Source organism: Ambystoma mexicanum, chromosome 3p, assembly GCF_040938575.1.
Source record: "Ambystoma mexicanum isolate Mex_15411 chromosome 3p, UKY_AmexF1_1, whole genome shotgun sequence".
Classification (NCBI taxonomy): Eukaryota; Metazoa; Chordata; class Amphibia; order Caudata; family Ambystomatidae; genus Ambystoma; species Ambystoma mexicanum.
This window is the reverse complement of record NC_090925.1, coordinates 1,258,148,399-1,258,162,547: the sequence shown is the minus strand read 5'-3', so window position 1 is coordinate 1,258,162,547 and position 14,149 is coordinate 1,258,148,399. Positions and strand designations below refer to the sequence as shown.

The following is a 14,149-nucleotide window of genomic DNA, read 5'->3' as shown; positions in this document are numbered from 1 at the left end:
AGAAACTATTCTATAGGGTCATCAGTGCCCACCTTCAGGCTGACGTGGCTCGTCTCGTTGGTCTCCAGCGGCAGGATTTTGTCACCAGGGATGTGGCTCCACTTTTTCAGGCGCAGTGCACTCTCCTTGCGGTACTTCCTGTCTCCAAGAAAAGTAGAACATTGGAAAAGACCAACACCTGGGGCTGTACAGTCACTTGCACAGAGAGAGAGAGAGAGAGAGAGAGAGAGAGAGAGAGTGACAGAGCCCATGCAAAGTTCTTGGGTTGTACCACCTGAGCTAAAGGGTTGAGTAACACATTAAGCACCTCATTACAGGTATGGTGATATTTTAAATACCACCCATTTACACGTTGGGTTGCATAAAATATCTACAGCACTGGCAACGGTATAGAGAAAGTAGTGCATGGCACACCTGTGTCTTATTGACCCCATGCAATGCTTTCCACAATATCCCATGCGATCCCAAACTGTAATTAGGTGGCGTTTCCAAAATGGAAGCTACTTAACATAGCACTTACTTTCACTCTTGCCACCATACCTGTAATAAGGCGTTATTTACATTCTGGTATTTGTTTGGAGCCTGTCCTGATTACCACCCATCCATGTTGCTGATCATACAACTGTAGTTTTGTATAGCGTCTATATCCAAATTTGCCAATTGTAGGCGCTGATCTGATCAGCCTGGGTATAACTTGCATTTCTGTGGTGAAGGGGGGTTCTACGATTCAGGGTATATACACCCACACGCAATGCCTTCGTATGTTTCTGGCCTGAGTGGTGGGAATCTCAGGGTCCCACGTCACGTTTTGCTTGGATCACCAGTCATGTTGGCACCACTGCGCTGCACTGACCATCATCTCATCCTAAAACAATGTGTGCCCACGCTTCAGGGTACCAGTGGTCTAGATGAGGAGGAGTAGAGGAAAATGGGGACTCTTTGCATGTAAAGGAGTGAGCATGTGGGAGAGGGATGGGAAGACAGAAGCTCTATTACAATTTAGAGTAACAGGGCAGCCACCAAAGACACACAAATTACCCACTCGGGCATGGCTTAACCTCACACATTGCATGAAGATCAGTAAACACATTCTACATGTTACCCCTAATAGAAATGAAGGTACCCGCAATTATGATTCATGTTGCACCCCCATTAACGTCTTATACATGCCAGCGATAAGTTGGAAGTCATGTGCTGTGTTACTCATATTTACGCATGGAACACATGTCGGCTGACTGATGTGTTGATATACACATGAAGAATACATTTGCCTCCAAGACAAATGCCTTGCCCCGGAGCTATCCTTCCTGGCACATGTATTATACTTATGAACACAAACAAAGTAACTCTCAACGTGCCTGGAAAACGCAAGATATGGGTGAGATGCGATGGACTGCAGATTACACAATTCATCTGTTTATCTCATTTATGGCTTGGACTGTGCATAGGACATATTTATCTGTCTGAAATAAACGTTCTCATTTAATCTATGGATGTGTGTATTTATAGCCCAAATGCTTGCCTGTAGCTACAAACAATTGTCCTGTAAATGGTCTGTGTCTTACAGTGTTACATTTTTGATTCTGCACTTTCTTTTGGTTTCTTTGAGGTACATATGATGCAAATGGACTGGCCTAAAGTCTTGCCTAAGAGACTGGCCTAACAGCTGAACACCCATGCCAAGTGATGTCGCAAAGCACAGCTGAGCGGTGGATTGCTGTGAGGCCTCAGACGGGCATGAACAGCCCCTCCTGAGAAGAACACAGCGATGGCTCAAATCCCAAGATTGCCAGAGCCTGCCTCACAGAAACAGCCTGCAGTTGCAGAATGTACTTTCTACCCCTGTTTGGCAAAATGACCTTTTTGTTATCATACGTGCTGTTTTATGGGTGGAGAATAGCTTTAGCTATTCCTTTATACATAAGGATGAGCCAGGGCTGCGAGGGGCAGAGCAGAATGCAGCCATCCTATGCACTGGTGTGTGTTAGCATTACAGTGCCTTTCACCCCACTTCTGGTGTCTTGTGAATTATTTGTGTCCGAGTGCCGAGTGTCTGGAATGCCTGAGGTGGCGTGGGGGAGCTGGATGAGCTCTGGTATCGTGGGGAGCAGGACAATCCTGTAACATTCAGGACAGAGCTATTTTATACATACAGACAGACTTATCAAGAAGGGAAGAAGGCGGGTTAGAATAGGCATTAGTGCGCTAGTCAATGGAAGGAAATGTCCACCATCTTGTTTCATTCTGCCTCTCTTTCTCTTTCTTGTCCCCTCCAATTCCTCTGGAGCAAGGCACCTTGGTTTTGACAACAGAAGGGCAAAGTTCCCTGCGCTCAAAAGTAGGGATTGGACCACTAAGGCGGGCTAGCTTTAGGCCAATCACCTGGGGACCTTTGCCTTTAAAATAAGGGGTCTCCTACCCCTTCTTCAGATTCTCTCTCAGATTCGACTAGATCCCCTCAGATTCTCTCAAGACACAAAGGTTCACCTGAGAAGAGCGCACTGGACTTTCTTTAGGAAAGTTGTGCTTTCCAAAGCCCTCAGCCTGAGGGGAAGACAGTAGGAAGATTTGTCCATTACCCACTTCCAGGGCATATCGGTTGACCTTTTGCTGGGGACCAGGACCTGCCACTCTGCATCAGAATCTCCTAGAGGTGGGAGAGCAGACCCTGAATGGAACCATCCTGTCCTCAAGTACCCTGAGTGGGCCTCCCAGTAGCTGGAGGGCCAGACCAGCTGAAGTCACCTGTTCTACCGCACCGAACCAGTCGAACAAGAGGGAAGGTGCCGAAATGGGCTTTTGCGCTCCACCCCCAATCTAAACTATTGCTAGTACTCTGGACCAGCTTGACGCTGCATTGTGCCATAGCTAACCCTGTCCCCTGCTAGGCCCGAATTGACTGCTCAACTCCGAGACCTGATCCGAATCACTGGTGAGTCACATGCCGACTCTGATCACGGCTTGACCCAGCTGGCCCTTGAACGGCCGTCTCATCGGCCCACACATCGATACCTTGAGGTCACCACTACGATGACCGTTACCCGCTGAGTCGAACTGCTGGAGCTTCACTCATCAACCCCTACCAGCTGCTAAAGCCTGACCCGACCTGGCCCAACTGCAAAGCGACCCTGGGGCCGCCCCAACCAGCATCATTGAGAGCCCCCTTTGACCACACAGAACGACTGCATCCGCCCCTTCTCAACGCCCATTTGCTGCTTGTGCCACATGATCCAACGTGTCCAAACTGCGCTTGATCCGCTCGCATCAACAAATCGACAAGGGGTCAGACTACGTTAACCCACCAAGAACTGAATCTAGGTACTGTTGACCCTGAACTGCCCCATCAGTCCACTTGGACCCTAGAGACTGGTTAGATCACGATTGCGCCTGTTTCCAACAATGACATATCCTTTTTGTGGCTAGTAACTTACCTACTACCCCTGGTACCACTCTCAGAATGCTATGCTCTTTCCTCAGTCTGTCGCATCTTCTCTGGTCTTCCTTCGGGGTGGGTTTTTGTAAAGTATTTCTTATTCGTTCTTTTTGCAGATGGTGTGTTTCATTAAAGTGTGTATATATTTCTTAATAGAACTGTGATTGGACTGTGTTACTGTGTTGTAATAGCCTAGCCATCCCTCGGCCCGCGTTACCACAAATCTTTGGCTCCCCCTTTTTGCCATGGAGATCACATGCAGTGATTAGGTAAAATAAATGTATGGTTTATCTGTGACAAAGACCTCCCGCTTAGACCATAAGAAGGGTTTGAAGTAAGGGCAGTTTATTTCCAACTCCATTGTGTGAGGTATGCAATCAATTATATTACCAAAGCTGGCTGAGGTAAAAGGTTAGGAAGCCATGTCAATCGATGATTGCACTTCACTTGGCATGCCCAAACTCCTTGATCAAGTGCATTCAGGTGGCTCTGAATCCCCCCTGAAGACTAAGAAAACATGACAATGCGTCTGAAATGTGGCAATCCAATCCCCTCACCAGCGCACAGGGGGCCCATAGTATAAAACTTAAGATCTGCAGCTTCACATGGTTTAGCTACTGTTTACTTGCAACACAAAATGACATAATCTACCCTGGCCTGATCACTCATGAATTGCTAGTAGCCCACTGTTCTGCAAAGAAAGAGCTGAGAAATGTCCAATGCTTCGGAACCACAGCCCACAATCCAAGGAGGGGGGAATTGGCTAACGTGTTCCTTCCTGGCTGATGAAATCCCATGTTGACTCTAATAAAACATCTCTAGGTATGACGGAGCAGGTCTCGTGCAAGTTGAACAGCACATTAAGATGATTTGATTATAACTGTGTGCTAATAAATCCCCTCACCCACTCACTCCCTTAAAAAGTTGTTCATACCTGTTCACCAACAAGGAAACAACGAGAACAAGTATTACAGTGATTGTCAGAGTAAAGATGGCGATCGTCAGAATATGAGGGCCTGAAAAGGAGAAAGAACAAAGCATAAACATAGTTGCGATGCAATGACAAGCAAAGCAGGAGAATAAGGACCGGGTATCATCCACCAGGAACGGCTAATGACACTACGGGTCATGCCATAATACCATGCAACGATATTTCTGGTCACCTCCTCGTTTTCTACTCCAAAAACTAGACATGATCTCACAACTTTCAACGAAGAATTTCTGATTGAATTCACAAACCCTGTCAGAAAAATACAGGGCCATTTGCTAAATGCTCTCATCAAGAAATATGGAATAAATTGATAGTGCTCAACGAAGAAACCATAACTCACCGTTTAAATCAAACTAATAAGAGACCCTCTGATAATGGCATCACAGTCATCGGACCACTGCAGTCCTTTGGTGTATACTGCTATCCCTTGTGCTCTCAGCCCGTGGGGTGCCTGCTGCCCTGTTTCTTTTTTGTTTTATCTGTCTCCTTGCAGGGGAGAGACCTCAGTAGCCGTCCCCCACTTTATTTTTTTAACTGCCACATTAAAGTTGACCAGGATGACCTTTTTCAGCTTCGCCCATGGATAACATTCCCTGGCAAGGCTCTCTTTCACAGCTGCACGCTTCTATGGATCAATTAGATGTTCTTCGACCTCTCGACCGTACATGCCATCATTGGGGAATGACTCATAAGCCATTTGATTCTTAGCTCTTGCAAGGGAAAGGAAAAGTGCTTGATATGTATCCATGACAAACTCTACACTTCTGTTTGGAGCTATATATCACATTAGATATTATGTAGGCATACAGAGCCGCAATGTGTAGTTCATAAACCATGATTTCTTTACATCATGGCCTTCATGATAAGGTTGGTTGACTTTGGTACTGATTACAGCATGTAATGATCTCTGCACGATTAGGCATTTCATGCTGCATGAGTGGTAATGGTAATTACGCACTTGAAATATTTCAGTAAATGTGTATGTGGAATGGGTATTGCCAAAAAATCCCTTTACGCCATATTGGCAAAATGGGAATACGTGCAGCAGCCATCTTGGAAGCACAACTCACTTTAAACCAGTCACTTCCGGCTTCATCCACCCAAAATGGCTCAGCCAACCCTGGCAGAGGATAGAGTACATGGCAGAGGAGGTGATGGCTGGCTGTGGAAAGTCTCAATCTCTTAAACGTAAATGGTCCTGACCGTTGAGGTGGCTAAGGCGAGACTCGAGCTATTTGAGCTTCTAATGTTCCAAGCAACCGCCAGGAAGAGAGGCCAGCTATGGGATAGGATCCAGGATAAAATCGCAGCTGTATTGTCCCACCCAGGGCACCACAGACATAAAAAGGTGGAATAAGCTGAAATGGTGGATGCAGCCTTCCTTAGCCAATCACTGCATGGAGTCCAATGTTAAGGTTGGCAACATTCCGCTGCTTGTGCTCCTCCCCTGGGAGTAGAAGGCTGCAATCATCCTTCAGTTGACCTGGGTGACATTGGGAGCAAGTCATGTCACAAGCATCTCTTAGTGAGTACACATACAAATCATGCTTGCTGTTTCGTAAGTCTTTACTCACTAGAAATATTGCATGTGACGACGCATCATGCGGCGAGCCATCAAGTAGTCCGGGATCTGCAAAGCCCTTATGTGTCACATAACCCCATGACACATGCTGAACCATTTATTCTGGGACAGGTCGTCCTGAAAATGACTCATGAAAATACAACTGAAGTCCTATAATAAAATGATGAAAGCAGCACATGGCAAGGCTAATTACCACCAATATAGCCATGATCCTGCACTCGAAAGGCACCAGGCCTAGTAAGTAAAAGAATCACTGCATGTCACTCTGCGGTTCTTTGGATCAGTAGGACAGTCAGGTTCATTAGGTACTGCCTCGCGGGTCTTTGCTTCCCAATCAACATTAGAGCTTTCAAGCTGGGTCCCTCTAGATCTGGTCAAAGTTGTGTAACTGCAGGCTGAGGAGTGGAGCATGTCAAAGGAAATGTTAGCTATCCAGATTATTTTGTTGAACTAGTCACTATGTAGTCCAAGGCAGCCCAGAGCTATCTCTATGTATTGTTTCAACTCCAGGCACAGTCAGAGCTCAGGTCTGGGAAAGCCTAGCTGAAAGACCCTGAAAGTGCATTGAGCAGCCCATGATCTATGAAATGCATTTTCATCAGGGTCTGTGTAATGATATTGCTCGCCCAGATATCAATGCATGGAGTACTTTTGACTGCCTATGTCAAGTGAAGTATACAGATGTGTTTTACTGCTGTATCCAGGGCAGCCTAACCCGAACAGACCTGTCAACGAACATGGCTTGAGATGGGTATATATAATGAACCGAGTAAGACTCCATTTTCAGCCACTAGGTAGTTTCGTTTGAGGAATTGTCCTTCCAGTGGGCCGTGTTGTATGTAGTGAAGGTTTGGTGCCAGTATGTTAGTCTTGCAAGCCAAATTGTTACAGTTTGGTTGGGAGTTTCATCTTCTCCAGAGCAAGCTGCTGATTCGATTTTGGATACCAAAAATATTTCATTAGCACATTTTCAAACTTTGAGTAAATGGTTGAGCCTCATTGGACATGTATTTAGATCACCCAGATGATCTTTTTAATGGGTCTGACCTTGGCACAAGTGCTTAACTTTATCAAATACCAGATTGTCCTTCACTTTCTGAATTTCTTATTTGTTTAGACAAATTGGGAATCAGAATGTCCTTTGGCCGATGTATAATGAATTTGCCAAGATAGGTAATTTTATTTGGGTGAATATTTCATTTCCTCAATAGCACTGAAGGCAATTGCCAAGAGTTCTAGGGAAAAACTAAATACCAATGGTAACAGGGCACAGCCTGATAGATTCCTCTCTATATTGCAAGACCCTCTAACAGAAGGCCATTCATGTTGACTTTAGCTGTGGAACCAGCAGTGTCCTTATAGTTGAGCAGAAGACTTCTCCTATGTTCACCCATGCCATAGTTATTAAGATGATGTTTCCCAGCAGACATGATCAATCGCTCTCTCTACGTTGAGACTCACAAGCAAGTAGTGATTTCAGCTTTTTCACGCTTACTGGATGATGTCTGCAACTTGCTCGATATTGTGGGGACCTCTATAATTAACACAGTTTTGATCTTTGTACACTAGTCCTTTCATGACGAAGTTCAGCTGATTGGTCTAGATTCTTTTCAGCAATTTGGCATCAGTGTTGGCCAGAAAGACTGGCCAGCAGTTTGAACAAGCCAATGATCTTTGTGCATTTTAAGAATATGTTATATGTTTTACTTTTGTGAGTTTCCTCAACAGCAGGAAGATGTTACGCTGTATTGCCCAATCGTAGACGTCAGGAAGTGTTCATGCATTAATTTGGGAGAATGTTTTCTCTAAAGGGTCGTGGTGGCACACTTTGCTTTCGTTTTTCAATTTCTCAATTTTTTAGACTGTCTGAGATGTTATTTATTTACCTGATATCTGCATTGGGTGCTGAGTACAAATTATGATAGAAGATAGAATGACGTATTGAGTTTTTGAGACACATTACTACAAACCTGTCTTTTATTGCATGTATAATTCAAGCTTTCTCAAATTGTATGCATTTGTTTTTCACACTCCATTCTCCTCACTTCCAATATTGTGGACAGCTTCTGGGCATTGGAAATTCCGCTTTCATAATGTGATATTTGCTAGCTCAATGTCTTTAAAAAGCATGTTGGTCTTGGCCTGAGTCTAATTCGCCTTTTCAAGTAATTTAAACTGGCCGACAGGGTGTGACATTTGGTTAACTCATGCCTCTTAGAAATGCCTGTAAACAATCCCAGACCATACCAATGTGGTCAGCACATCCGATGGTCAACTTTAGGAAATGTCAGTGTTTCACTTTTTCCAAGATACTTTTTGCCAAATCTGTTTTGCTGCATTTTTTACCACTTTTTTCTTGCAGAAATGCAGATGGTAAGTTGGAAGGATTGATTGATTTGTTATTTATTATTTGCCTAAACAGAAATGTTTCAAGCAACAACAAGGCAAGGGAGGGGGAAACAAATGTAGGACAAGACTAACGATCTTAGCAGGCCTAGTCTCAAAGAGATTGTGCAAGTGCACAACAAGAAGTGCAGGGGAGAGGGTAAAGACAGGCGTGCACTCAGAGCAACAGGGCCCTGAGTTAAGTGCAAGGAAGCCTGGGCCTACAGGGGGCAATCCCAGCCCAGTAGTACAAGATAACCCGGCGGTACTACAAGGTGGGTCAGGTGGCAAGTGCAGGGGGACTGGTCAGGGGGAGCCTGGTGACCTGTAATTCTCAGAGGACACCGAGCAGCCAGTCAGCAGACGGAGCAGGAGCAAGGTTAGGTTAGCAGGGGAGAGGGAGTGAGAAAGAAGAGGAGAAAAGGAAGGTCTTGAGGAGCTTCCGGAACATAAGGAGATCCGTCTCAAGGCAAAGAGAGGCAGGGAAGCCATTCCACAAGGAGGCACCTGCAGAGGCGAGAGATCTAGCCCCCAGTCTCTGCTTGGGGAAGCGACTCACTCGCAGAGAATTAGAAGTAGATGAACAGAGGACTCTAGGAGGAAGGTACTTAGGAAGAGAGAGTTGAAGGTAGTAAGGGTCACGGCCCCAGAAATCCTTCTGTATGATGCAGAGGGTCTTAAACTTGATCCTTTCAGCCACTGGGAGCCAGTGGAGGGATTTTGAATTTTAATTCTGTGCGACGAGCCCTCCGCACCAGCTGTATTTTATTGGAAGAACCTTATCATCCTGATCAGTGGAGCACTGTTTGTTAAGGTGTTTAACCTTTGCTGTAGCCAGTTGGCTATCTGAGCCCTTTTTGCCAAATTAGCTTCAAGATGGCTGCCTCCTCCTCGTGCAGAGGAGTTTATGCATGACCTGGCAAGCCGCTTCTCTGATTGGGCAGCCTCACTCTCAAAGCGCCAATCCTGAGCAAGGCCCCTCAGTAAGGCTCCTATCTCAGCCTGTCCAGGCTTGGGAGGGTCCCCCATAGCCCCCAGAGCACCTCACGCTCCACCACCTCCCATCTCATGGAACAGTCTCCCAGCATGCAGACGGCTACTCCAAGAACTTGTGACTCTCCTGGAGCCTTGTCCTCCCATTGCACACCACCTGTGAGTTATGTTCTGACTACCTGCTGTCTTTTCACTAACTCACTGAGCTGTACCAAAGTCAATTTCCCTCTGTTTCACCTATGCCTTCTATACCTCCTTTATCTTACTGCATTTGTGTGCTGTTTGGGCAATTTCAAATCTAGGTGTGTTTAACAACTGTACACCCACCGCCCCTTTTGCACCCAAGTGTTTCTACTGCATCTGCTTGCTCTCCTTTTTTTTCGGCTACTAGGCCGCCTGTTGAGTTTATACTTCTGTCATGCAGTCTCTCCTGCTATCCTCCATCCTGATCTCTCTGCCACCCCATGGCACTCACTATCTCGCCTATCTATTCTAACTGCTTTACTATCACCTATCTTCCTTCTCTCACAAAGTCTGGAAGGAAAAAGTTAAAAAAAGAGTTCCCTACCACCAACCCTGGTCTTCCAATTGCAGACACCTATGTCAGCGCAACTTCCAGACAGATTGTCACTGGTACCCTCTTTTCTGTCCCCTCTCCAGTTCTCTGGGCCCCTCATCTTATCTCTATGTTCTCTCCTTTCCTATCCTCCCCCATTAAAGGTGGCACTAGATGGGAAGTACTCTTGGCAGGTTTCTCATCATCCAGGTGTATCATTAATGTCTATCGCAATGGCACTATCATGACTCAGGGTCCTCAACCCAACCTCCTCCTCTTTGACCGGTGCCTGCCATCCGTCATCAACTTCTTTCATGCGCCTGCTACTCCTACCTCCTCTCTCTCCGTCCCTCTTCCCCCTACTCCGACTGGTGTAAAACGGCCCTGTGCCCCTCCTTGGAAAACATTCATAGGCAGAGACCTGCTTCATCTGGCCACGCTTAATGCTCGCTCTATTATCAAACACTCTGCTGACATCTATCTCCCCCTTGAAGACATTGACCTCAATATCATTGCTCTTACTGAGACGTGTTTTAATGCCAGCTCAGTTACTCCTTTTGACTCTCTTCTCCCTGACGGCTACAAGATCATCTCTAAGTTTCGCCCTAACCGTTCTAGTGGTGGGGTTGCCCTGATCTTCCATGTGTGGGTACCTTCTTCCCTCGTACCCACTCAGCCATACTCCTCCTTTGGGAGCCTGGTCTGCACGCTGGTCATCACTCCTAACTCCTCCCTGTCCATTGCCACTATCTATAGGCCACCTGGCTCTATCACTCTGTTCCTCTCTGAATGGGCTGGCTTTTCCTCCTCTCTTTTGACATCTTCTTCTAAATTCCTTCTACTGGGTGACTTCAATATCCCCCTTGACTACTCAAGCGCAGTGTCCACTCTCTTCCATGACCTCTGCACCTAGCACTCCCTCTTCATTCTCCCCTCTGGTCCTACCCACTCGGCTGGACACACCCTTGATGCCTTTATTCACACAGATCTTTCATTCTCTGCCCCACTCACCACTCTACTCTCCTGGCCAGACCACTCTCTCTCCTCTCCTCCCACCTGGGCCCTCTCAACCCTCTGACTGCACCTCAACCAGCTCTGCCAATCATTCAGGGACATCCACCCGATGAAACGAGTGTCAGTTGCTGCCTTTGCATCCACCTTCATCCCACTCTCTCCTTCAACTGCAGATTCTTCCTCCGACTCTGCTCTCAGTAGCCTCCATCTCACCATCTCTAACACTCTCGGCATTCTTGCCCCAGTCATGAGGATCCCCCTGAAACACGCCACCAAGCATAATATTTGGTACGACTTCATTCTAGCAGACTTGTAGCGCAAATGCAGAGCTGCAGAACAGAAGTGGCAGACCACAGGCTCATCCTCTGACAAACTGGCCTGTCACCTTCTCCAAAGGCTATATCGCCTCACCATTCATTCTAGGAAGAGGGCCCACATCCAGGCCTGCATCTCTGGAGCATCCAACAACAAGGCAAAACTCTTTAAAACTGCAAGGAACTAGCCAATCTTTCTGCAGTCTCCACCCCGCCTCTTCCCTCTCAGGCCTTCTGCGCTGCACTGGCCACCCATTTCAATGTTAAAACTCAGGACATTCTGAGCACTCTTTCTTCCTCCCTTTCTCCCCCCTCCTCCCATCACCTTGGCCTTCCAACCTACCTCAGCCTTTCTCTCCTCATTCTCACCTATCACTTTGTACAATGTCTCTATGAACGTCTCCTCCAAGCAGGTCTCCCCCTGTTCTTCCAGAACTATTATGGACAACATTGGCTCCCTTGCCCATGCACTTGTTGTATGCAATCACTCTCTTGCTACTGGGTCTTTCCCCTCTTCCCTCAAGCACTCTCTTGTGCTCCCCCTCCTTCAAAAGCCTTCTGCCGATCCCTCATGCCAGGTTAACTACCGTCCCATCTCTATCATTCCCTTCCTTGGGAAACTCCTGGAGAAGCTGGTCATCTCCCAACTGGTCCAGTATATTGAGCTAGTTGGTTGCCTATATTACCATCAATCTGGATTCCGAGCATCTAGAGGCACGGAAAGTGCTCTTCTGAACACCCGTGAAGAACTGCTCGCATTTCTTCACACTAACTCTTCAACTGTCCTCATTCTACGCAATCTTTTCTCTGCATTTGATAGGGTCAACCACTCCATCCTCATTAAACAGATCCATGACACCCTTGGTATCTCAGAACGGCCACTGGACTGGCGGGCCTCCTTCCTGACTGACCATCCTCCTGGGTCATTCTAGGCTCTTTTTTCTCTCCTACCTCCATCACCACTTGTGGCGTTCCCTAGAGCTCTAACATTCTCACCCTAACTCTTAAACATCTATCTCGCTCTGCTTGCTCACCTTTTCTACACTTTCTCCCCTCACTTCCAGTGTTATGCAGATGACACCCAACTCTTCTTCAAATGTTCCTCTGATGCTCTCCCCACTTCCTCTACTGCCTATCTGCTATCCAGTCCTGGTGTGCCTCCAATGATCTCTGCCTCAATGCAAGAAAGACTGAGATCCTTCTTATTGGGATCCCGACTCCCTTTTTGATCTCTTCACTCCTGCCATCCTCTATGGGCTCTGGCCCTTCTCCTGCATTTGAGGACAGAAACCTTGGAGTCATCTTAGACCCCTGTCTCTTTTTCCTCCCTCACATCTTGGACCTTGCCAAGAAGGCCCATTTTCAACTCCACCTCCTCAGAGGTATCCTTCCTTTCCTCAATTTACCCCAGAATCTCAATGTCTCTAGAGCTCTAGTACTCTCTACGCTGGACGACTACAACAGCCTCTTCCTTAATCTACCCTCCTCCTCTCTGTCCGCCCCCTCCAGCTTGTCCAGAATTTGGCTGCAAAACTTATCCATGACCTCAAACCGAGGGACCGTATCTCTCTAGCCCTATAGTCCCTCCACTGGCTCCCGGTTGCTGCAAGGACCACATTCAAATCCCTCGGCATCATCCACAAGGCTGTCTGGGGCTGTGGACCAATCTAGCTACAATTTTCTCTCACTAAATACTTTCCTTCCAGATCTTGATGCTCCTCCGGCTTCAACTCTCGGCGTTTCAGGCGCTTTGCTAACCAGCGAGCTGGTGGCAGATCGCTCTCCTTGGCTGGAACAGCCTCCACCTTCCTCTTTATCTTGAGCTGGATACCCTCAAATTCCAGAAGCTCCTAAAGTCTTTCCTCTCTACCTCCTCCTTCCCCCTCTCACTCCCATGCTAACAGCCCACAGTCGCTGGTGGCCTGGGACCTTATGTGTTCATCCGGGTCTTGGCCTTCCTCATAATAGCCCTCAGCCTGCTGCCCCATCCCAGCACTTGCCTTCGGGCACCCACTGGCCTGTGTTATCACAGGCTTGCACTTATTATTGGCAAGTGATCCCTCTGTAACAAGCGATTTCTGTCAGCCGCTTACTGTTGACCCCTTGGCACTTCCCTCTGTGGAAGTCCTAGCACTTACCCCCTTCCCTGTCCCTTCTCTCTCTCCCTGCACTTGCACATTCGGAATGCTCACAAAACCTAGTAGGACCGCCTCTTCCCTGTTCATCAGTTTTCTATTTGCCTTTGTTCCCATGTTCCCTCCCCTTTGCCCTGTGGGTGCTTTGAAACACAAATTCTTGATGTATAAGCACCTTACAAATGCACAATAAATAAATAAAATAAATACATTTCAGGGCCAGAGAGAGGTGGTCCCTGGGCTTGAGGCCATAGATAAGTCTCAGGTCCTGTTCTGGATGAGTTGAAGAGGGCGAAGAGTAGAGTTAGGCAGATTGAGAAAGAGGCTGTTGCAGTAGTCCAGCCTAGAGAGAACCATGGCTCTAAAGACAGTGAGCTTCTGGCGGAAGGTGGGAAAAGGGAGAATACCTCTGAGGAGGCGCAGCTGGAAATGGGCCTTCTTTGCAAGTTGTGTCATGTGTGCAGGGAAGGAGAGAGTGGAGTCGAAGATGACCCCAAAGTTTTTTGCCTCACAAGAGGGTGAGGGCAGCGTGCCAAAGAGGGCGGCCAAATTGAGAGAGGAAAAGCAGGAACAGGGGTCCCAATGAGAAGGATCTCAGTCTTATTGGCATTAAGACAGAGATTGTTAGAGGCACATCATGCCTGAATAGCGGATAGACCATCAGGGATGAGCGAGGAGGAGGAGGAGGCCAAGAGAAGCCTGAAGGAAAGCTGCGTGTCATCCGCAATGTTATAGGAAAAGGTAGA

The 14,149-nt window shown here is 47.1% G+C and overlaps 1 protein-coding gene across 1 annotated transcript in view; it reads right to left on the bottom strand.

The window, feature by feature from the left end:
- Window positions 1-14,149, bottom strand: part of LOC138580055 (guanylyl cyclase C-like) — a 493,661-nt gene that overhangs the window by 231,427 nt on the left and 248,085 nt on the right. Inside the window, exons 9-10 of the mRNA XM_069650291.1 lie at window positions 4,368-4,449; window positions 33-138 (exon numbers count right to left, since the gene is read on the bottom strand). Of these exons, the coding sequence (XP_069506392.1) occupies window positions 33-138; window positions 4,368-4,449 (188 nt within the window). The remainder of the gene's footprint in view (window positions 1-32; window positions 139-4,367; window positions 4,450-14,149) is intronic.